Here is a 24,362-nt window from a genome sequence, read left to right as displayed (position 1 = left end):
TGTTTTATCCTAAGAGAGGATCGGCTGCTTGGGTGTGTTCACATCCACTAGAATCTTGACCCACTTAAGAAGGAACACTTTCACCATGTCAATTAAATATCTGGACGCTCTGAAACCTAAGGATATGTGTAATATATAAATATCTATGGATGTTTTTATTTTTTAAAAAGTGGTCAGAAGGGTGCTTACCCTGTCCTCCAGAGCACAGCAATTTAGATGGAGCACAATAAAAATGCAACATTTCAGCAAGTAAATGGTAGCTGGCAACTAGCCCATTACATGTTAGGAGACAAACAAGCAGGAGGAGCAGTCCCAGGGGACAGGGATAGCCACAGGACAGCTATATTTAACAGAACGCATTTCCCAAGATGCTGGCCTGACCTTTTCACAAACTCTGCAAAGAGGATGCGGTGGGAATAGCCCTGCCTGCGGATGCTGACTGTCTCCAGGATCCCTGTGGAGCGGAGCTGGGCCAGCACACTCTCTCGGGAGAACTTCAGGGCCTCTCGGTCATCATTGGGTTTAATGCAGCGCACAAAGTGGGGCTGTCCGACCACCATTTTGGAGAGCAGATCCATCAGAGAATACTACCAGGGGGAAAAATACACAGGAAATGAGGTTACCACAAACATAATGGATAATTCCGGCACAGGCCCATGGGGCCCTCTAGAGCATTTTGTGGGCTTGTAAACAACTCACAGGCCTTTATAAGGCTGGAAAAGAAACCAGCTATAGGGGGTGATAATATAAGTTCTGAGAAGTCCTTATAGCTGCCTGTGGATTCAAAAGCATTCCTGAAACATCCCCTAGGGCCAGGGCACCTGGGTGGCTTTGTTGGTTGAGCGTCTGACTCTTGATTTCAGCTCAGGTCATGATTTTGGGATGGTGGGACTGAGCCCTGTGTCAGGCTCCCTGCTCAGCCAGGCATCTGAGATTCTCTACCTCTGACCCTCCCCCCTGCTCGCATGCTCACACCCACACTCTCTCTCTCTCTCAAAATGAACAGATGAGGGGCATTTAGGTGGCTCCATCAGTTAAGCATCCAACTCTTGATGTCGACTCAGGTCATGAACTCAGGGTCGTGGGACTGAGCCCTGCAGTAGGCTCCTCACTCGGCATGGAGTCTGCTTGAGATCCTCTCTCTCTCTCTCCCTCTGTCCCTCCCCCCAGCTCATGCTTTCTCTCTAACAAATAAATAAATTTTTTAAAAATAAAGAAAACAAATAGATGAATCTTTAAAGCATAAATAAATATCACCAAGTGCCAAGCAACATCCCTTTGTGGCAGAAACTTAGCTGTCGAAGAACATGCTTAGGTTACCCTGTAATGCCATCCCAGAACCAGCTCGTGTGGTATGCTAACACAGTACTCTATAAACTGTACCTGTAATGTAAAAGGTCTAGCCTTTAGGAAAGGGGTCAGTTTCTTCTTCAGCCTAAGAACCACCAGAAAGTCTAAGCAAATCCTACTGATACCACTGGTAATAAAGCAGAAGAGAAACAAGAAAGAGAGAAAAAGGACAAAGAAAACAAGAAAACTGAAGAAAAGGAGACTATTGTGAAGGTCACCTAACATCCATCAAGTGGCTGGTGGGGGGCTCCCACAGAAAGAGGGCGCATAGAGAAGCACTGCTGTGTGGGACTGCCTCAGCTGTTCCTAAGGGGCAGCCACTTTTGGAGCTTCTCTGTGTACACACCTTCAGGGGCAACTACAGCTACACAGGAAATCAGTCCCTTTATTTCATAATCACACCTCCACTGATCCAAAATGGTATTACCTAGCTTGCCACTATATTCTCTTTCTTGGAATTAACATTTGGGGGACACCAAACTGATTGTCATGGATATATTTCTAGAAAAATCATAAGGCAAAGGTGGCTTCTTCTGAGAGAGGGACTCTAGGATCTTGAAGTTGACCCCACAGGGTTGCTCAAAGCCTCCAAATCCCCCGGAACGGGGACATACACATGCACACACATACACACACACACCCTGTCCCCCAAGACACTAGGAGGATACAGCCACTAAAGTGGACAGGACTAGGGTAGGTCTCAAGGTAAGAAATATATGGCAATTAGAAATGTGATGAGAGTGATGAAATAGGATCTAAACATCTACCTGTTAGAGAAGCTGTAGCAAGAATCAGCACGAGGGTGGAGTGCTGGACTCAAAGGCCTCTGGGCCCACTTCACACCCTCTGGGCCCAATTTCAGTCTACTTCTGAAGTATACAGCTGATGAGGTCAGATTTCTTGGCTTTGGATGCTAACTGAACCTGCTAGCTTTCCATGGAGCCTTCCCCATGGTGCTGGCTCCCAGGTCCTGTCCTCCAGCCTGCTTCAGCAACTCCAGCTCATGACCACTCAACTCCCATCCCTGCGGAGTCCTTTCCTATCGCAACTCCACCCTACAACCTGAGATCAGTAATTCTGTCCTTGGCCTAATAGCATCTCCACCACAAAGCTGCCTAGACCTTAGTTCCCAGTGGGACATGATCTCTACGGGGCTTCCAACCCTACTGCTTTATAATTTGAGGATAAACAAATCTGTGTGAATTGGTAAAAAGTGTCTGCGTCTTATCTTTCCTATATAAGGTGCATTTAACAGAGCCCTTCTAGGCACAACATTTTTACTCAAAGGAGTCATTTTACTAGATGAAATATCAAAAATTGGGGCAGCAGAGATGGGAAATAACTGTGTCTGGCAATGGGTCAATTTGATCTAGGAAAATAAAGTTAAAACTAAGACAGATTCCCTCAGGATGTGAACTTAATAAGCCACCTTCTGGAATTTTATTAACTTTATTTTTCAGTAAATATGCTGGAAAAGCGATGGATTCCAGTAGCTTTAAGGCCAAGGAGCAGCTCAAATACTAACAGAATCAGCACACTGAATGGACAGGCTCTGTGTCAGTGACAGAGAGTGTCCCGTCTGTAGACACATGGGATTTCATTCGATCTTTCTGAAATCAGAAAACATATACGTAGAGGTGGGCTCTCCACTTTAATTTTTCTCTCCCCACACTCCCACCTTTCTTAACTAACTCTTGTGCTTTGCTCTTATTTCACTAATTCCATCATATCTGGGCCTCTCACAGGAAGGGATGGCAGTCCTTTTTGGAAACAGGTAGAACAGAGATCAAAAGGACTCCGTACCCGGAAGTAAGAAGCCATGGTCTGCCTCTTCATGTTGGTGGTTTCTTCGGGATGTCGTATCACCTCCAGAGTGTCCACCTAGAGCAGAGGCAAAGGGAAGTAGTTTTAGGATATAGGCATTTTCTGGCTCTTCCAAAATCTCAAAGGCTTTTTGGTTAAATACCCGAGGGACCTTGACGTTTAGAACACGATAGTGAAAACTATGGGAGAAGTTTGAAGACCTATAAAAGAAAAACAAAATTTGCACTATCCTACTCGCTTGAGAATGGTGAAGTACCATACTGTGAAGTCTTGGTATAAATCCCCAGCACTATTATTTCTGTATTTCTTGATGTTCTAATGGGCCCCTGTTAAGTTCTCCAATAAGGTTGCATGAGACCAAACTATTTCTTAAAAGAAAACTGGGCAATGACCCATGAGGCTGGGTGATTACAGAGACATGGGCTCAAAGCCTAGGTTGGACTGCAGGGAATTAGATGAGCTGTAGTCACCTTCCTGCCTCCCACATCACACAGTTCCCACGTGCTCACTGGAGACTGGAACTTGAGATACACCTGTTCCCAATCATCTATCCCAACCACCTAGGCTGACTGGAAGAAATTTATGAATGAAAACAACTGTAGGAAACAGCCTGTTTTGTTATTGTACCTCAACAATAAAAACCCCACTCCTGCACATATAAGCTATTTGGTTTGCAAAGTGCACGAGTGGCATTTTAGCGCCAGCCTCTGCAATGGCAGCCTCCCATCTGCTCAGAACAGGTGGCAAGGGGATGAAGCAGGAATGTCTGAACTGGAGAGGCTGCTGTCAGCAAGTGTGTTCTGCTTGGTGGATGGCTGTCCAGGCAGCCAACCCCCCACGGGGTGAGGATGTCTGCAACCTCATTCAGCAAAAGTACAAAGAGGGTACTAAAAGGGTTGAGGGCATGAGGGTGGGGACAAAAAATGAGACCTACCTCGAGGGGTAGTTAGGAAATGGTGCATAGTGGAAGGAAATGCTTCAGTTGGCTTCAAGAAAAGTTTATTTAAGAAAAGGAATAAATGGGGAGCTAAGTTTTTAAGAACTAGAAGAGCAACCTGAGCAGGAATATGGGGCTATCTCTTTCTGAAGCAATGGCGGGGGGCAGGGCAATTTCCTTTCCGAGGCTGCATGTTGGATGCGTTCCCAAAGCCATCAGTTCATTTGCATGCAGCTGAAGCTATGGTACCACCGCCTATAGTTTGACTTTTTCATTTTTTTTTTTAATGAGGAAGGAGGAAATGAAAGCTTGGTGTTGAACAGGAAGGCTATTCTAAGAGAGAAAAGGGAAAAATAGACACCACCACCTGCCCCACCTGCAGAGACTGTACTGCATTCTGGAAGTCTTCTTTGCCCAACCCATGCCTCTCTGGAGGATGGAGTTCAGAGCTGGTGAGGTTTGGGGTCACAAATCAGGACTGAAGGAAAGAGGATGTTGGTTGGGGTCTGCCTTCTGCCAAACTGTAAATTCTAAGTTTTCTTGAACTTTTTTTCTCTTTAATTTCTTTCCTCTCAACCTGACCTTCACACACATACATTCTAAACTTGGGAATTTCTCTACCACTTCCTTTTATTCAGACACTCCCTGAAGAACTCTGTCTTACTTTGAACCTTGCTTTTCCTCCCTCATTTCCTTCTCTTTTTATTCAAAATAGTCAGGGAGTGCCAGCCCTTCAGGGCAGCCCTAGGGCACAGTAAAAAGGCAGCTTAAAAATTCATCCATATTTCTCTATTAGTAGGATTTACCTGTTAGCTTCCCTCAGAACATACAATGGGCCCTTGGCATTTGAGAATTTAACAGTTTAGTGGTCAGAAAATCCTTGGTGGATATTAATTGTGCTGTTACATAATTTAAAAGGTATAATAAGAACTGTTTTCAAGACCAACACCTGTCCTCTGCAGCAAACTGGAAAAATACAGAATGAAGCACTAATTTGCACTCCAAAAGTTATAAGTCTGTTAGGCTCCCCTAACTACCCAGCATGACCAAGTTCTGTCCTTCTACTCAGATACAGAGTAACTCTTGGGAAGGAAATAAAAACCCGTTTGGCATTACGTACAGCTTGGAAGTACTAATGCTTGTCCACAGTTTATCACCTACATAGTTAATATTTTAAAGAATTTTAAAGAATAAATAACTTGTTAATTTAAGAATTTGGAAAGGTCTTACATTGGTCAAGGACTTCTTGTGTAGTCACAAGGTTGTCCTGAACATGGAGTGGTTTTGAAAGAGGGACTTTGGACAAGGGACATAGCAGAAGTTGAGTCTCTTGGTCCTTCAAACTAGGAGACTTGGCACAAACCTCACCTCTGTCTGCACCAGGTCTATCATGAACCCGAAAGAATGCCAAAAAATCCAAACCAAAACAGAAGTGAAGGTTGTGGTCTGACATAAAATTTTGTCATCTGAGCTAATTTAGTTAAAAGTAGCTTCATTTAATTAAAAAAGAAAAATCTTTTAGAAAGAATCCAGAAAGTAGATTTCATTAGGGAACATCATCTAGCATATAGTTCTTCTCAAAGATAGGGCATTCCCAAGAAACAGTCTTCCCTAGAGGATCTAATAAGTTTTTACCTCAGATAGGGGGAAGAGACCCTAGAAAAGCTTCCCTGGGTTTAGAGGATATATGCTATGGAACATAGAATTTTGGAATTAGACATCCTGGTTCAAAACCAGGCTCCTCCACTTACTACTTGTGTGGACTTGGACTTGCTATTCAACTTCTCAAAACCTCTGTTTTCCTTATTAGGAAAACTGCTCAGTAAATGCTACCACCTCACACACATGCAAAAAGTGTATCAGTTTTCCTTCCATTATTACCATGATTGACTTAGTTCTAGTCTGGTGATGAATGTCAAAGATGCAGTTTTCTTCAATGGCAAGATGGCAAGTACTAGCGCCCATGCAACACAGCAAAGAGATCTTTTCACTTATTGGCAGAGAAAATACTTCCAATGAAACCAATTTCAAAATGATCAGTAGAACCAATATTCTGGATCAAACCATTGTATGTCTAACCCAATATCCTTTCTCATTCAGTGCCAATTTATACAACGATATAAGTCAACTGGAGATGAGCAAGCCTGCTTTCTGCCCACATGACAAATGTCCTGCCCAATTCCTTGTAAGAGGCACTGGTTAGTGTTTAAAGTAGTCCTGAGTCAGCTTTACAAACTATAACACAGACTCCAAGTGCACAGGAAATGAATGAGCTTCAGTATACGTATGGACTCCACACATGGAGTTTTAGATGGGTATCAAAACAAGAGTAATAAAACATCTATTGTTCCATGGTAAAAAAAAATCACCGTAGTAACCACTTTGCCTGTATTATGGCAGTGAGGTCTCAAAATGATCCTACGAGGTAAGTACTATTATTATTCCTATTGTACCTAATAAGGAGGTTAAGGCTCAGAGATTTTAGAGAAATTTTCCAGTCTTGCAACTAGTAGTTGGCCATGCCTACATCTGAACCCAGTTCTGATTCCAAAACCTTACTTCTTAAACATTATATACTGCCTTTCTATGTGATTTGATATTACTTACAACATGGGTCTGAAAGCATGGTATTACTAAAACGACTTGCCACATCTGTCAACAAAATTTACTCTAGGATAAAGACAGATTCCAAGAAGTCTCATAAACCATCTAGATTTCAGTTATCGCCAAAAAAAACAGAAAGATTTTTTTTCCTGATCTCAGTAAGTGTCCACTATTTGCATCCTGAAACCTCACAGGTGCTTATATTTGTCTTCCTGACAGCTTTGTCAAAAATTTTTACTGCTATCAAGTGATCCATCCACCCTTTAAAGAAAAAAGCCCTTACAGCATCACTCCTCTCAAAGCCTGCACAGCCCTGAATGGAAAAGCAAGACTGGCATTGACACTATCCATGCATCACAGTGTGGTACTGTTGAATGTGCTGGAGGCCAGCTTCCTAAAACGACCACCTGTGTTATCTGACCTTGGCCAAGACAGAAAAACTATTGCTGTCGTGAAACGTATTTTCTGGTGCCTTAACTAGAACTTTCAATTCATCCCTCTTCCAAATGAAACCAAATCACAAGTTACTTTCATCTCACTGATATACATTATTATTATAATGATGTAAATATATGTCATATACTAGAGGGCACACTTGTCACACAGGCAAAGCCTGAACAACAGGATGCAGTGTAGAGAAAGTTAACTGCGCTGGTATTCTGGATGCCCTCTGGATGAGGGCAAGGGAGCAGGGTCCTGGCAGAACCCAATAGCCACAAGATCAAATTGAGGGAAGGACAGTAATGTGGGCTGATAGAGAGTATTACAGGGGAGTCTTTAATCTTTTTGTGTCATGGTCTCTTTCAGAATCTAGTGGGAGCCAGTGTTTCCAAAAAAACAAATATAGTTGCTCCTCATTCTTTGTGGATTCTATATTTGTGGATGTGCCTACTTTCTAAAATTTATTTTTAACCCCCAAATCAGTACCTGCAATGCTTTCATGATCATTCATAGACATACAGAGTGGAGAAAACTTTGATCACCTGATGCATGTGTTTCCAGCTCAGGCTGAACAACATGATGCTCTGCCTTCCTGTTTTAGCTCTCATGCTATAAGCAAGTATCCTTTTCTGGGTTATTGAAGTGCCAAATGTTCTGCATTTTTGTGCTTTTGGCCAATGATTTCACTGTATAAAATAGCCCCCAAGGGGCCCCTGGGTGGCTTAGTGGGTTAAAGCCTCTGCTTTCGGCTCAGGTCACGATCCCAGGGTCCTGGGATCGAGTGCCGCATCGGGCTCTGTTCAGCAGGGAGCCTGCTTCCCTTCCTCTCTCTGCCTGCCTCTCTGCCTACTTGTAATCTCTCTCTGTCAAATAAATAAATAAAATCTTTAAAAATAAAATAAATAAAATAAAATAGCCCCCAGGCATGGTGCTTGAGTGCTGTCTTGTGTTTCTAAGTGCAAGAAGGCTATTAAATACCTCTTGGAGAACATATGTGCATTAGATAAGCTTCATTCAGGCATGAGTTATAGTGCTGTTGGCCTTTATTCAATGACACAAATACTGTAATTAAAATATTATTTTCGGGGTGCCTGGGTGGCTCAGTTGGTTGAGCAACTGCCTTCGGCTCAGGTCATGATCCCGGAGTCTTGGGATCGAGTCCCACATCGGGCTCCCAGCTCCATGGGGAGTCTGCTTCTCCCTCTGACCTCCCCTCTCATGCTCTCTCTCTGTGTCTCGAATAAATAAATTAAAAAAAATATATATTATTTTCAGGGCTCCTGGGTGGCTTAGTAGGTTAAGCATCCAACTCTTGGTTTCGGCTTAAGTCATGATCTCAGGACCCTGCATCAGGCTCCATGCTCAGTGGGGAATCTGCTTGAGATTTTCTCCCTATCCTTCAGCCCCCACCCCACTTGCATTGGCTCTTGCTCTAGTTCTCTCTCGTGCTCTCTAAAATAAAGAAACAAATCTTTTAAAAAATATTATTTTATATAAAAAATACTACATATAATTATCTGCAAGAAATATATATTAAATAATGTGCTTCCAAATAGAAACACACATGAAACAAGATTATGTACTAATTGGTTGACAACAATGTTGTGAGCAGAGGCTTTTGGGAACCTAACCACATAAATCCCCTAAGAGCAGTGCTTTAGTATTGGCTGATCCAGTGTTCATAGCAACATATAGAACATAATTTCATGAAGAATAAGAATCAACTGTATTTACAAATTTTACATGTAATAATATCAAGAGGCTCTTAGAACTAATGAAACTCTGATGTAAATCTCTCCTAGGGGTCCATATAACCCATGTTATATAGTCTTAATATCTTGCTACAAACTCACAAGACTGAAAAAGTAATACATGTGTTTATAATAGCAACGTGGGTATAAAAATTATTGTTAACAAAAATGATCTGAGTCCCTATTATGTATAGGTAAGTTTTTCATTCCAAAGAAAGTTAAATATCAATATCTATGTCTGTATCGATTTTGAGACTATTCAACAGTATTCTGTGTGGCTGAAGTTGTTATTTTTTATTAAATAATTTAATGTTCAATGTAAATAAAAATATATGAAAATTCAGAAATGTGATCTACTTATTTTATTACTCCATCACCTTTTAGATAATTGGGTGTTGGTGTTAGTATATACAATGAACATTAACCAGCCAATCCTTGAGATCCTCGTGAAACATTGGCTGGAAAAATGTAATAGTTAAAAATATTTTACAGTGGGGGGCACCCGGGAGTCAGTGACTCAAGCCTCCGCCTTTGGCTCAGGTCATGATTTCAGGGTCTTGAGATCCAGCCCCGCATCAGGCTCCCTGTAGGGAGCCTGCTTCCCCCTCTCTCTCTGCCTGCCTCTCTGCTTACTTGTGATCTCTGACAAATAAATAAAATCTTTTAAAAAAAATTTTACAGTGGGACATTTATTAACCCTTCTAACATTCCCTTTGCACAGACAAGTTCACTCCTTATTTTTCAGAAAGCAAAGCATAATGACAGGAAATGGTTTGGTTTCTTTCCTCCCTGCTGACTCTATTTGGTCCCTGTTACACTCCTCTGTAGGTTGGTGACAGCCTCAAAGAAGAGCACTTCATCTCTTCCTAGACAGACTTTACTTTCAAGTGTCATTGTTCTGTATCTTAAGTGGTCTTTCTGAGAATCACATGAAGGGGTCCAGAATATGCCATGGTGGCATAGGTATTATTTTGAGTTGAACATTTGAGAATCAACAGTTGCAAGAAGAGGCTTTTTCTGAACTCCCCTTATCTGGCTAAAAACAGGGCCTCTCAAAATCATCCAACTGTCATAAATCTCCTCCCTGGCAGTTTCACAACCTGCCATGGAAGACTGACTCCTATCACCAGAGATGAGAAACGAGCACTGGGATTTCCAAGAAATTGCCTAAACAGACACTGTCACAAAACTATCATATCTCCCATCTATTCTCCTAAGGGACCATTTGTTTTTCCCAAAAGTCATTTGTTCTCTCACAAGTGCCCCTCTCCCCCATTCAACCCCTATGAAGAGGGTAGATAAGCCTCAAATTCTAACTACCCCTTTAAGTAAATTTTTTGAGTTCCTGTGTGTATATATGATTAAAATTTGTTTTTTTCTTCTCTTACTCTTTCAGGTTGAGTTTAATTCAGTCCCCAGAGAACGAAAGTTAAAATGGTAGAGAAGACATTTTCTTCTACAACACAGGATTTTAAAGATCCCATGCTGTTGTTTCAAATTTCCTAACCTCTGATTTCCTAAATGCCTTCCATCTCTTAACCAGACTTCCCGTGGGCCAGAGAAACTAAAGTCGCCTACTCTAGGATTATCCCCAAGACAGGAACACCCCAGGGTCCACATTATTTTGAGTCCAAACCTGCTACTCACCTTGGTTCTCCCAGCACTGAAATGTGGAGGCAAAGATCTTGAGGCTGCTGTTATCCTGGCTCTTGTCTGGGCCAAGTTACCTGAGCAAGAAAGACAAAAAAGCTAAAGTGAAGGAAAAATTAAGGAACAGAATTATGAGTAATTTTTTCCCTTTATGTCTTGTACTTTTATTAATTTTCCAAATGATCTGCTCTGAATATGAAAAATTTGGAAGAATTTGAATTTTGAAACTTTAATGATATAAATTATAAACAAATTATAATAACTTATAAATTATAATTTATAATAGAAATTGTATTTATATTAGTCTCGTAAGCAAAAAATAAATAATAAAAAACTCCCCAATTCACTAATAAACTAGCAATAGAAGGAAATTGCCACAACATAAAAAGGACATATGTGAAAAGCCGACAGCTAACATATTCAACAGTGAAAGATCAAAAGCATTTTCCTCTAAGATCAGGAACAGGACAAGAATGCTCATTTTCACCACTTCTATTCAACTAGCACTCAAGTTCAAGCAATCAGGCAAGAAAAAGAAATAAAAGACATCCAAATTATAAAGAAAGAAGTAAAATGATCTCTGTTCATAGGTGGCATGATTTTATATACAGAAAACCTAAAGATCCTACCAAAAATCCTGTTAGAACTAATAAATCAATTCAGCAATCTTATATTGTAAGATATAAAATCAGCATAAAAAAATCCAGTTGTATTTCTACGTACTAACAACGAAAATTTGAAAAGAAAATTAAGAAAATCCTATTTACAATGGCATCAAAAAGAATAAAATATTTAGAAATAAACTTAACCAAGGAGGCAAAGACTTGTAATCTGAAAACATTCCTGGAAGAAATTAAAGAAGACACACAAATAAATGGAAAGACACCTTGTTCTTGGGGAAGAAAAGAATCTTTTTCCACTACTCATCTTATGTTACTCATCTTATGTTAATTTCCTAGGGCAAATTAGACTGACAGAAGACAGATTAACAAGAGAAAAATAAACAGAGGTTTCTTTTTCTTTTTTTTTTTTTTAAGATTTTATTTATTTATTTGACAGAGAGATCACAAGCAGGCAGAGAGGCAGGCAGAGAGAGAGGAGGAAGCAGGCTCCCCTAGAGAGCAGAGAGCCCGACGCGGGGCTCGATCCCAGGACTCTGAGATCATGACCTGAGCCGAAGGCAGCGGCTTAACCCACTGAGCCACCCAGGCGCCCCAAAACAGAGGTTTCTTAATGTGTGTATCACACATACACACAGGAGTATTTGGTGATAAGTAAGTCAAGAGGTAGTAAGAATTGGGCTCACGCAGTATCTTAACAAAATAACAATAAATTTCTAGGTAAGTGACCAAAGATCTTTGAGTTTTTAGGGGCAATAAATTATGGGAAAGTAAATATATGAGGAAGCTAATGGAAGGTAAGGGCAAGTTAGTAAAGTTTTGTTATACAGATTCCTCTGGTGCTGTCTCTGGGCTGATAAAGGTCTAGAATTGTCTCTGGTGATTAACTTCTGTCTTTCCGGGTAGAGAGGGGTGGGGGGATAGCTCTACAAATTTATGTCTTGCTTTTATGTAAACAGGGAAGGCAGGGAGCTTTTCTTATATTTATATCTTCTCAATTACCTTCAGCTCAAATAATCTTTATGCCAAGGTGGCACATTTTTTTGTGGCATATTTTATGTGTTCATGGATTAAAAAATCTAATATTGTTAAAATGTCCATGATACCCCCAAAAATCTATAGATTTAATGTAATCCCCATCAAAATCTTAATGGCATTTTCACAGAAACATTAATAAAACCCTAAAATTCATCTTCTAGAACCACAAAAGATCCAAAACTCCAAATGATCTTGAGAAGGAAAAGAAAAGCTGAAAGCTTCATGTTTCCTGATTTCAAAATATATTATAAAGTAACAGTAGTCAAAACAGAATGGTACTGGCATAAAGAAAAACATGCAGGACAATGGAACAGAATAGAGAGCCCAGAAATAAATCTATGTATATATGGTCAAATCGTCTTTAAGGTAGATATCAAGATTATACAATGGGGAAAGGGTGGTCTCTTCAACAAATTGTGTTTGGAAAACTCGATATCCAAGTGCAAAAAAAAAGAAACTGGACGCCTATCTTACACAAAATTCAATTCCTCCTGGATTAAAGACTTAAATGTAAGACCTGAAGCTATAAAACTCCTGGGGGTGGGAAGAAACAGGGGGAAAGCTTCATAACACTGACCTTAGCAATGATTTCTTGGATAGGATATCAAAAGCACAGGCAATAAAAGCAAAAATAGACATGCGGGTTTACATCAAATCAAAAGCTTCTGCACAGGAAACAATCAACAGAGGGAAAAGGCAACTACAGACCAAATATTTCCAGACCATATAAGGGGTTAATTTCCCAGATCTATAAGGAACTCCTACAACTCAACAGCAAAAGATAAAATAACATAACCTGATTTTAAAATGGGCACAGGAGGGGTACCTGGGTGGCTCAGTTGTTTAAGCATCTAACTCTTGATTTCAGCTCAGATCATGATCTCTGGGCTGTAGGACTGAGCCACACACTGGGGTCCACACTCAGTGGGGAGTCTGCCTGGGATTCCCTTTCTCCCTCTGCCCCTCCCCCCGTGTGTGTGTGTGCATGCACGCTCTCTCTACAAAATAAATAAATGAATCTTTAAAAAAAATATAAAAGGGATAACAAAGTAAAAATGGGCAAAGGACTTGACTAGGCATTTCTCCAAAGAGGACATAAAAATGGCCAACAGCTATATAAAAGATGCCCAGCATATCCAAGAATCAGGGAAATGCGTATCAAAACCACAATGAGATATCACTTTATACTATTAGAATGGTCATTGTATAAAACAATAACAGTAACAAGAGAAAAATAACAAGTATTGGCAAAGATATGGAGAAACTAGAAGCTTGGTGCACTCATTGCTAGTAGGAATATAAAGTAGTGCGGCCAATATGGAAAATAGTGTGGAGGTTCTTAAAAAATTAAAAATAGAATACCATGTAATCCAATAAGCCCACTTCTGGGTATTTATCCAAAACAACTGGAAAAAGAATCATGAAGAGGTATGTGCCTCCCATGTTCACTGCAGCATTGTTTACAACAGCCAAGCTGTGAAAACAAATTAAAAATTCACCAAAGGATGAGTGGATACAAAAAAATGTGGTAGATGTGTACAACGGAATATTATTCAGCCTTATAAAAGAAGGATGTCTTGCCATTTGAGACAACACAGATGAACCTGGGACATTATGCTAAGTGAAATAAGTCAGTCACAGACAAATACTGCATGATTCCTCTTATATGATGTATCTAAAACAGATAAGCTCATAAAAACAGAGAGTAGAATGTTGGTTGCCAGGGCTTGCAAGGGCAAGGAAATGGGGGATTTTTTGTTCAGTGGGTAGAGTTTCAGTAATGCAAGATGAAAAAGTTCTAGAGATCGGCTTTCCAACAATGTGCACATAGTGAATGATACTGTACTATATACTTAAAAATGTGTTCGGAGGGCAGGTCTCATGTGTTTTTATCACAATAAAAAAAAAATTTTCGAACTAGGGTACTGTTAAGTCTTTGAAAGAGATGGGTAAGCAAGAAAAAAGATGCTGGGAGTTTTCCCAAAAAGGAAGTTGGGCAATTGAGAACCCCACTGTAAAAGTTTAAGATCATAGACACTGATCAGCAGATCTGGAAGAATGGGCCCCCTGGCACACGGGGAGAAAGCCTGCCATGCAGTAAACCAGAGGACACAGAGAGCATGGGCATCAGCCACTGAGTTTTGGGGATTGATGGGTTTTTGCATTTGCCTGGGGTGTGAACACATTAGCTAATATCTCAGTGCCCTGGTTTCCTTATCTATAACATGAAGACAGTATTACCTCATTCTGACAGTTGTTATGGGCATTCCATGAGGGTAATTCACGATAAGCACTGTCAATGCAGAGCTTGTTCAAGGTAAGTGCTCACTTCATGTTAGCCAGCACTGATTATTATTAATATTATTATTATCATTACTTGCTGTGAATAGTCCATCCACACAGGTCTCAAAACAGAGAGTAGAAGGCAAGAGAATACCAAGGAATCTTACTAATTTGCTATTATGAGAACTGGTCAGTCTAAAAACTAATGCTAGATAAGAAAAAAATGATAAGGCAACCTCTACTTTGAACCTCCATGTCTTGGCCACTCTGATTCCCAATGTTTTTTTTTTTAACCTTTAATGGATCTCAGTGGCCTGTCCAGATGCTCTTCTCCCCTCACCACCCACCTACTCTTAATCTCCTCTCCTATCCCCAGCCTCCCAAACTCAGCGCTTGAAGATTTGTTTGCTTCTTTACTGACGATGCCATTTGATTCTGTAGCAAAATAAAAAGTTGTCAATGAAAGGAAATGCTGCAATTTGTGCCTATGCAAGACACTTGAGATCTCAAAGTTTTTAGCAAGTCTAGCACAAAGATGTCCAAATGTTTTCTCTGGCGATATCTTCAGAGGCTAAACTGTGATTAATAGCCCAGAAAGAACCCTTTGAAGCAGGATTGGTGACATCAAAGTCATAATCCAGGGGTGGCAGGAGCTTTATAATGAGTGGGAAGCATTTTAACACATTTCAAAGGATTTACAGCGTGAATAAACAATAGACCTCTGCAGATGCACTGCACACACCTTGCAGAAACATAACCTATAAGAAGTTCCCATTTTAATTTAAATGTAAATACAGTGTTCACATTTGTTTCAAAGCATCCTCCCAGCTTCAGCCCTCGACAACCTCTTTGGCTAAGGATGCCTCACTGCCCCCAGAGCCCCCGAAACTGTGACTACTGACATGTGTTGGGAAGAGAAAATGGAAGTCAGAGCCATCTAAAGGAATTTATATCCTATGTGGGAACTGGGTTAAGAAAGAATCTGAAATGGAGCTTACAATGATCCCACACAATCTCTCTGTTTCCAACTTAAAGAGAAAGAGACAAGTGGTCTGAAGACGGAGCTGGAACTTTTAAACGATGGCAATTTCCTGCCTGCTTCAGAGGATTTCATCTCTTGGAAAGTACCCAGGACCCATGATTTCATCTTCAGTTGCTTCTTAAAAATTGTCCAAAATGATGGCTGCTGTTTAAATAATCACGCACAGAATTCCGCTTCCCTCTGCTGCCCTCTCTGGGTTTACAGAATTTGTTGCAGGGTTCCCGTGGTAACTGCTAGTGGGTATTTGGAAAATTTTCCTGCTTAAATTTTCCCTAAAACAAGGAATAGGCTCATAAGCCAATAAATTACTGCAAAGCAATGCTGAAATGTAAAGTCTCATGCCAAATTGCTACTAAGAAAGAAGCTGCATATGAAAAAAATCAGTTTCAGTTCATCTATTACCAGAGCAAGTTATCTGAGTCGATCTGAGAACTGAAACCATTGATCCAAAAGTCTGTCTGGATACTGAGAACCTAAGCCACACCATACTGTCTACAGGAAAACGACTCTCCATTGGCATGGGTTTCTTTTTCCAGTATTCAATACAGGAACTCCCTGCAAGATCTTAGACCATCAACTCTTCAATGGAAAATATCAACAGCAATTTACCCCTTAGGATTCTTTGAATCCCTGGGCTCAAAAATCCTCACCTTGCTCTTCCCATCAATTGCAGACTTTTGTTTTGTGATCCTTACCCAAACCTAATCAAGCCCCCTCACTTTGAAAGACCCACCTTAAAAAAGAATGTTCTGGGGTGCCTGGGTGGCTCAGTGGGTTAAACCTCTGCCTTGGGCTAAGGTCATGATCTCAGGGTCCTGGGATCAAGCCCCGCATCAGGCTCTCTGCTCAGCAGGGAGCCTGCTCCCCCCACCCCCCCGTCTGCCTCTCTGCCTACTTGTGATCTCTGTCAAATAAATAAATAAAATCTAAAAAAAAAAAAAAAAAAAAAAAAAAGGATGTTCTGACCCTGCTTTTCCTTCTCCAGGACACTGCCAAAACTTTGAGAGGTGGTGGTCTCTGTTACTGTGCTAAGTAATGAAGTCCCCTTTGTCTCATCAACAGGTTGTGTGGGTGATGTTTACAAAGCCAGTGTGAGACAGACCAGGGCTGGTGTGATGCCTGCTGTGCTCACAGTGTTCTAAATCCGGCCATAACACCGCTGCTCGTAAAAATGCACGGAGTCAAATTCAGTAGTTGTATAAAACACACCATAGTATTTTGTATGCAAAAAAGCTTGTTTTTATATACCTACCTATCCTAAAAATAATAAGGGTTTTAGATTTGATACACTGAGATAACTTAAAACAGCTATAAAAAATATGAAACAGTTGGAGGAGGCCAAAAGAAAAAGTGTGTTGTTAGATTTTGTTCTGCAAGTTTTTAACTTTCTCCCCTGGCATTCATCTATGGCTTTGAGAGTGAATATCAATAAATGGGCAGGGGGGAGGTGGGAGTGTTCCCAGCCCACTTAATCTCTCAAGCAAAGAACATTGATAATATATCGAATGGGCTGTAGTTTTGTGGAGGGAAGGCAACAAGAGTAAGTAAAACACCAGCCTGTCCTCTCAGCTCTTTTATAGAAGAAAGATACACAACATAACAAATTCACTCTCTTTTCTGAGTGCACAACCTTTAACATGCACATGGGTAATTCAAAGCCCAAAGAAACCCCTCTCTCATTCCTGTATTGACTTTTAATTGGCAGTTGTCTGGCATCTTAGGAAGTTCTGCATAATTAACACCTCTGGACTATCTGCTTAGAAGGAAGCCAAACCAATGTTTTTGCTGCTTTTTAAAGAATTATTTTTATTAACATATAATGTATTATTTGCCCCAGGGGTACAGGTCTGTGAATCATCAGGCTTACACACTTCAGAGCACTCACCATAGCAGACACCCTCCCCAATGTCTATCACCCAACCACCCTCTCCACATTCCCCCCACCCTCAGTAACCCTCAGTTTGTTTTGTGAGATGGCTTTTTTTTCTTTTTCATTTAGAATGTGAACTATAGCTTTAAAGATTGGTGACTCAGTGATTTCAAAATTGTAGAGCTGAGGAAAAAGAGCAACTCCTTCTTTCCTAGTTTAAGCTTTAAAACTCATGAACAGGGTATCAGCCCACCAAACAACCGTACTGGATCATCAGAATTCAAGGAAGCAACAGGCTTCCCTTTCCTAACTTGGTCAATAGCGGAGCAGAGGCCCTCTGTTTTCTGCATTTTATTGCCACATTGGCAGAAGCTGTCAGTTCAGTCCATCCTCATGACAAGAATCTCCCCACTAGTAGAGCCATGTAAAGAAAAAAAAAAAAAAAAAAAAAAAAGCTCAGGGTGCCTGGGTGGCTCAGTCGGTTAAGTGCCTGCCTTTGGCTCAGGTCATGATCCCAGGGTCCTGGGATCGAGCCCTGCATCAGTCTCCCTGCTCCGCAGGAAGCCTGCTTCTCCCTCTCCCACTCCCCCTGCTTGTGTTCCCTCTCTCTCTGTCAAATAAATAAATAAATAAAGTCTTTAAAAAGAAGAAAAAGCTCTTCATATTTCCTGTCTTCTCCATGTTTTCTGATGCAGTTTGCTTGTAAATGATATGACATGTGTTCGCAAAAGTACTAGAGACTAGACTGTTGATATCTATCAAAGAAGACCTGATCCATCCAGGAAAAAAAAATGAAATTCACATACACCTCTCTGCCAGAACCCACTCATCGCTGACATGTGACATTTATTCCAGCCTCAGAGCAACATCCCTATGCAGAACAGGTTTGAGTCCAACCAGTGCTGGTCCTGGACAAACTGTAATTTAGGCAAAGGATGTATTCAGGTTCCACACATTCCTATTCACACCCTCATTTCCACTTCTGGAGGCGCACATGGCTTTAAGGCTGTATCTCCTCCCTACTCCAGCAGCTTGTTCCCCTACTTCCTTGTCCCACTCCTGAACTTGATCAGGAAGTATAGACTTCCTCCATCAAACCTCATGTTCCAAATCTTCAGGTTACTATTCTCCTCTGACAACTAATGCAGATCTCATTTGTTCATGGATAGAGAATGAACTTCACTCAGGTGAGATGTTTGCAGGATATGGGAAGCCTTCTTAGGAAAAAAACATTCTCAGAATGATTCTGTTGATGGAAATGTTAGGGACCTATAGACTATCCAGCATCTGGGCAAGAGGGTAGTTTGGAAGTAAAGGCACTTTCAGTTAATGGTGCTCAAGTTACTCGTGCTTTGAAATAAAATAGTAAGGGCCCTCCGTCGTTCATCTAAAGATGAACAGAACACAGTTCTTCGTCTCAAGGAGAGGCTAGCCCACAGAAGCTGCTGTGGGGAAGGGAAAAGACAGGCGTATAAATAATTCATTGCAATTTGAGTGGAAAGTGTTACAATAAACCTGAATGAAGTGACATGAGAGGATAGAAGACTAAATTTCTTGTGAGAATGAGAAAAAAAGCTGAAGAGTAGGCAATAAATGAGCTAGATCTTGAGGATTAACAGGAGTTTGACAGAAAAGGGATATGATTCTACCTGGAAGATGCAGATGCTTAGTGAGAAGAGAGGTCTTTAAAAATTCCAGAGACTGGAGCGTCTGGCTGGCTCAGTCAGAAGAGCATGTGACTCTTGATCTTGGGGTCATGAGTTCAAGCCCCATGTGGGGTATAGAGATTACTTAAATAAATAAGAACTAAAGATAAATAAGTTTATTAATAAAAATTACAGAGACTTTCAGAGACCCTATTCATCAAATTCCCAAGGGGCTCCTCACTTTTATATTAGACATATAATAATAGCAAAAAATATATTTTTTTCCCTTATAAGCATAAACACAAGTTACCCGTCCTACCAATGAAAATACTATGAAGGCAATTTCTGGGGGAAGAAAACATGGAAAAGGAAAGCTCTCCTAAGGTTTCATAAGTCACTGAGACCATGGACAAAATCTTTGCTATTTTGCTCTTCCAGGCCTTCAGGTAGTCCCCAACCTTTTATATGGCCAAAGTTGGATGGTTTGTATGTAAACCAGCAGGGGACTCATATCAGTTAGTTGATACAAGCAATAATGAGGCCAAAGTCTTGAGTAAAATCTCAGTGTGGATCCAGTAGATGCAAAGAAAAGTGACCTTCCATATCTAAGACTAGAATCCTAAGTAAAATGCCCAGGCAGGAGAGAATAAAGTGATCACTGTAGATTTTAAAATCCCCTTTAGAAGTTCTGCTCAATACACCTTATCTGTTGATGATGAGTCTGTTGCATGATTTCTTTGTGTGAAGCACAATACTTGGGTTTCCCTGTGTTTTCAGTGAAGACAGAGAAAGCCAAAGAGGGCTTCAGGAAATAAGATGCTCTTAACTCCCATTGCGCAGGATAACATCTGAGTGCTTGACACTATAAATGCTCCTTTGGTTCTCCCTCTTCAGCATGGAAGCAATGAAAAGCCTCTAGATACAGTCGAGAGTGAGAAATCCGTATTTTTATCCCAGGCATGCCATTGACTTTAGATCACTCTACTCTCTGTGACTCACTTTTATTATATGTCAAATGAGGAGTCCAAGTGTATTAGTGGCCTTCTACTTGTATGCCCTAGCATTCTGCCACAGCACCCACAAAGGAAATCCTTCGTGGCTGTGCAGCTTTTAGATCAATACTGGGCAATGTGGTGTTAAGAGGGGTAGAACCTTTTTGAGGGGGAACTACAAGAACTGCATAATGTCAACCTGGTGCCAGAAAGAGATTATGTGACATCTGTGGCCAGGATATATGAGAAAGTTACCTGGACTATAAATCAGAGAGCTGGTCAGGGCAATAAACAATATTGTTCAAAAAGCAACATCAGAGAAAATTATTTGTAAATTATAGATCTGATAAAGGGCTGTTACCCAAAATATACTAAGAATTATTAAAATTCATTAAGAAAGCAACCCAGCTGAAAAATGAACTAAATATTTTTTTTCTTTAAACTTTATTATTATTATTATTTTTAAGTGATCTCTATGCCCAAGGTAGGGCTTGAACTCACCTAAATCACCTAACTTGAACTAACCCTGAGATCAAGAGTCACATGCTCTTCTGACTAAGCCAGCTAGGCACCCCAAAATGGACCAAAGATCTTAAAAAGAAGAAGAAGAAGAGGAAGATGGCTATACCATTTTGCATCCAACTGGCAATGAATGAGCATTCCTGTTGCTCTAAATCCTTGCCAGCCTTTGATGTTATCAGTTGTTCTTGATTTTGGCTATTCTCATAGGTGTGTAGTGGTATCTCATTGTTATTCTAATTTGCATTTCCCTTTTGACATGTGATGTGGAGCATCTTTGTGTATACTTATTTGTCATCTGTATATCTCCTATTGGTGAAGTTTCTTTTTCTCTTTTTTTTTAAGTAGGCTCCATGTTCAGTGTGGAGCTTGAACTCAAAACCCTGAGATCAAGACCTGAGCTGAAACCAAGAGTTGGACACTTAACCATCTGAGCCACCCAGGTGCCCCAGTACAGCCATTTTTGGAAGAGAGTTTAGAAGTTTCTTACAAAACTAAACATACTCTTAGCATGTGATCCAGCAGTCCCACTCCTCAATATTTACTCAAAAGGATTGAAAACTTATGTCCACACAAACTCCTGTTGCCAAAACTTGGAAGCAATCAAGATGTATTACAGGTGGTGATCAGATAAATTAACTAAGGTACATCCAGACAACAGAATATTATTCGTAATAAAAAGAAATGGAATTATCAAGTCATGAAAAGTCTTGGAAGAGCCTTAAATGCACATTACGAAGTGAAGTAAGCCAATCTGAAAAGGCTACATATTGTGTGATTCCAACTACATGACATTCTGGAAAAGGCAACACTATGGAGATAATAAAAAGATTAGGAGATGGGGGAAGGGATGAATAGGCAGAGCATAGAGGACTTTGATGGCAGTGAAAATAGTCTGTATGATACCATGATGATGGATACATGTTATTATACATTTGTCTAAACCCACAGAATGTACAACACCAAGTGTGAACCCTAATGTAAACTATGGACTTTGGGTAATAATGATGTGTCAATATAAGTTCACCCATTGTAACAAAGGTATGGCTCTTGTGGAAGATACTGATAATGAAGGCAGCTATGCATGTGTGGGCGTGGGTTATATGGGAAATCTCTGTTCCTTCCCTTCAATATTACTATGAACTAAAACTGCTCTTAAAAAGTAAAGTTTTGTTTTTTTTTTTAAAAACAAACAAACCAACATCATAATGACCAACAAGCAAATGAGTAAGAGTAGCAATTGTGGATGCAAATTATAGTAAAAATGATCAAATAATGTTGGGCTTCCATTCAGCTCTGAAATTCTACCTACAGTTGTAAAATCTTAAAAGAATCCTGAGGTGGGGGAAATAAGAAAGAACAAGATAAAAAAGACACAATTAAAATCTGCACAATGTATTACTGTTTCTTGGCAGTTTGGTAGGCAACAGAAGGAGGAGGGAGTGGTGATGATAGCATTGCTTAGATAAATGGAGGAAGCATAAATGATATTTACCAAGACGTGGGTATATAATTTGTCAATGCTCTCTTCACAGTTGATCACCCTGAACAATAGCAATGGTTCTGATTCTGTGATCTCTTTAGTTCTTCTTCCTTTACTTTGCTATCATGGCTACAGTGATCTTGTTCAGATCCCCAATTTTTATACCACTCTTCTTAGCACATGAGAGAGGGGACAGAAGTTTAGGTTCTTCTCCCTCCCCACAATGTATTTAAGATTAAGGAATTCAACGTGCTTACCTTTAACATCTTCATAATATACAGTCTCCTAGTTAAAAAAAAAAAAAAATCCTGCTTCTTTTAGATTTGACATTAGGAAATGCCATTTTGAAGAACTGGGTACTAATATGAATGCAACCATCACTTACATAAATCTTTTTTCCATTGAGTCTCTGCAAGCATCCGAGGTTAACTTTCAATCTGTAGTTACCCAAGTCTGTTTCTTACATTTACCAGTTATTTTGCTTTACTCCAAAGAATGACTATTCCATATCACCCAGCTCCTTTTTTAAAAGACCTAGTCTGAACATCCAGGTGCACATCTTTGAGAAAAACTACAGAATCCAGAAGATAAGGAAAGGCATACAGGGAAAGGCCACATTCTGCAGGCAACAAAACTTACAACACACCTAAGCGGCCAGCATTACTCATATCTAAGCTACACTGCCATGTGTTTTCTGAACATCCACACTCCACATTTCTCTCTTATATGTATGATTTTTATTTTGTTGTTGTTGTTGTTACCAACTCATAAAATGACAGTGCCCAGAAAGTTCTACTGAACTGTATATGCATCATGGTGTTGAAAGATAAAATTAATCTATTTTTATTTCTTAAGTACAGGCATAGTCTTTTTGAGACCCTGGTCTTATGATATAGCATAAAAAATAACACTTTTCTTTCAAAAACTTTGTAAATTCAAGTTTTATCCTACATACTAGAGATGCCATAATTACTGACTGTTTTTAAAAGAACAGAACCTATTAAGAATAAAGGTCAGCAAAAAAGATTCTTTCTCTGATGAAGTAACCCTACAAGCATCACAATCTTTGCTAATTCTAGAGGCTGCAGCTAGTCAGTGTACTTGTGTCTGAGTCCTTTCAAGTCAAAATAAACATTCTACCTTATGTGGGTATTTTTGTTTAGGAATGATTCCTTATAGAGATCATAAGCCCTTGGAAGCCAGATACCAAGTATTTCTATTCTCAATGAAGGTTTAAAGGTTTCTAGAGAATGTCTCATCAAAAAGTATTCCTTTTGCACCTGCTAAAGATTTGCAAAGTGTCCTACACATAGTAGATGCTAAAGAAAAACTGTTTAGATGATTTCTACCCTTGCCTTCTAGAGATGGATCCTATCTACTATCTCCCGTCAAACTGCAGTATCACCGATTCTTCCTTCACTCATCCAAGAATGCCATGGGTCATTATCCTAAGGAGATAAGCAATTGACTGTGAACGATTTTGCAGAGTTATGTAGCACCACAGATGAGTAATGAATCTGAATGAAACAGATTTATGGTTTAAATGTTTCTAGAGAATGTCTCATGAAAGCTAAAAGTGTTGCTTGATGTTATACTGAAAGCTACCCATGAATCTAATTAACACTGTGTCTCTCATTGGAGTCTAAGCTCCATGAGGGAGGACACTAGGTGTATTTTATTTACCACTCTATACCTAGTGGTCTATTTAGCAGAGAGTAAGCATTCAAATGCACGTGAATTAATGAGTGAATAAATTGTGCATTAAATTTTTATTTAACATTACATCTAACACTCTCTAAGAGCAGCCCCTAGAGATCATCTCACTTCCTTCCAAGTATCCTGACCTTTTTGCTGGTCTTGGTCCATGCCATGATCCTTTCATATTTCAGACCCTTTGCTCATTTGCTTATTTGAGGTCTATATGGCAGAGGTGAAGTAAAGACTTTGAGTTCTGGGGTCAAACCACCTGGGGTTTGTCTCAGTTCTGCCCCTTACTGGTTAGGCATGCTTGAATGGGTTACTTACTTTCTTTGTATCTGGGTTTTATCAGCCAGAGGACTGGATAAATGTTTATTGAGCTTTGGGAACAAAGTGTTCCTATTAAATTTATAGTTAACAGAGTTTCAGTGGTGAGCAGAGATGCAGATGTTGCTGGTATAGGGGATTTGATTAGAGCCACATGGAACCCCTAGAAGTCCTAGTGGGAAAGGAGTTTTAGTTAAAGCCATATAACTTGACTCAGTGACAATCTCTTCAGCATACCTTTTGAGACTTACAAAAATATTAATTAGGGAGTCTGGTTAATCACAGTT

General features: G+C 40.0%; 1 protein-coding gene across 1 annotated transcript in view; it reads right to left on the bottom strand.

Moving 5' to 3' along the window:
* LOC111140755 (myosin IIIB) overlaps window positions 1–24,362 on the bottom strand; it is a 427,320-nt gene that overhangs the window by 163,174 nt on the left and 239,784 nt on the right. The window contains exons 25-27 of the mRNA XM_022492953.1: window positions 10,555–10,634; window positions 3,154–3,231; window positions 382–587 (exon numbers count right to left, since the gene is read on the bottom strand). Coding sequence (XP_022348661.1) covers window positions 382–587; window positions 3,154–3,231; window positions 10,555–10,634 — 364 coding nt within the window. The remainder of the gene's footprint in view (window positions 1–381; window positions 588–3,153; window positions 3,232–10,554; window positions 10,635–24,362) is intronic.

This window comes from Enhydra lutris, unplaced genomic scaffold (genome assembly GCF_002288905.1).
Source record: "Enhydra lutris kenyoni isolate GAN:26980312 unplaced genomic scaffold, ASM228890v2 scaffoldscaffold1, whole genome shotgun sequence".
In the NCBI taxonomy this organism is placed as follows: domain Eukaryota; kingdom Metazoa; phylum Chordata; class Mammalia; order Carnivora; family Mustelidae; genus Enhydra; species Enhydra lutris.
This window is presented reverse-complemented; position numbering and strand designations above follow the sequence as displayed.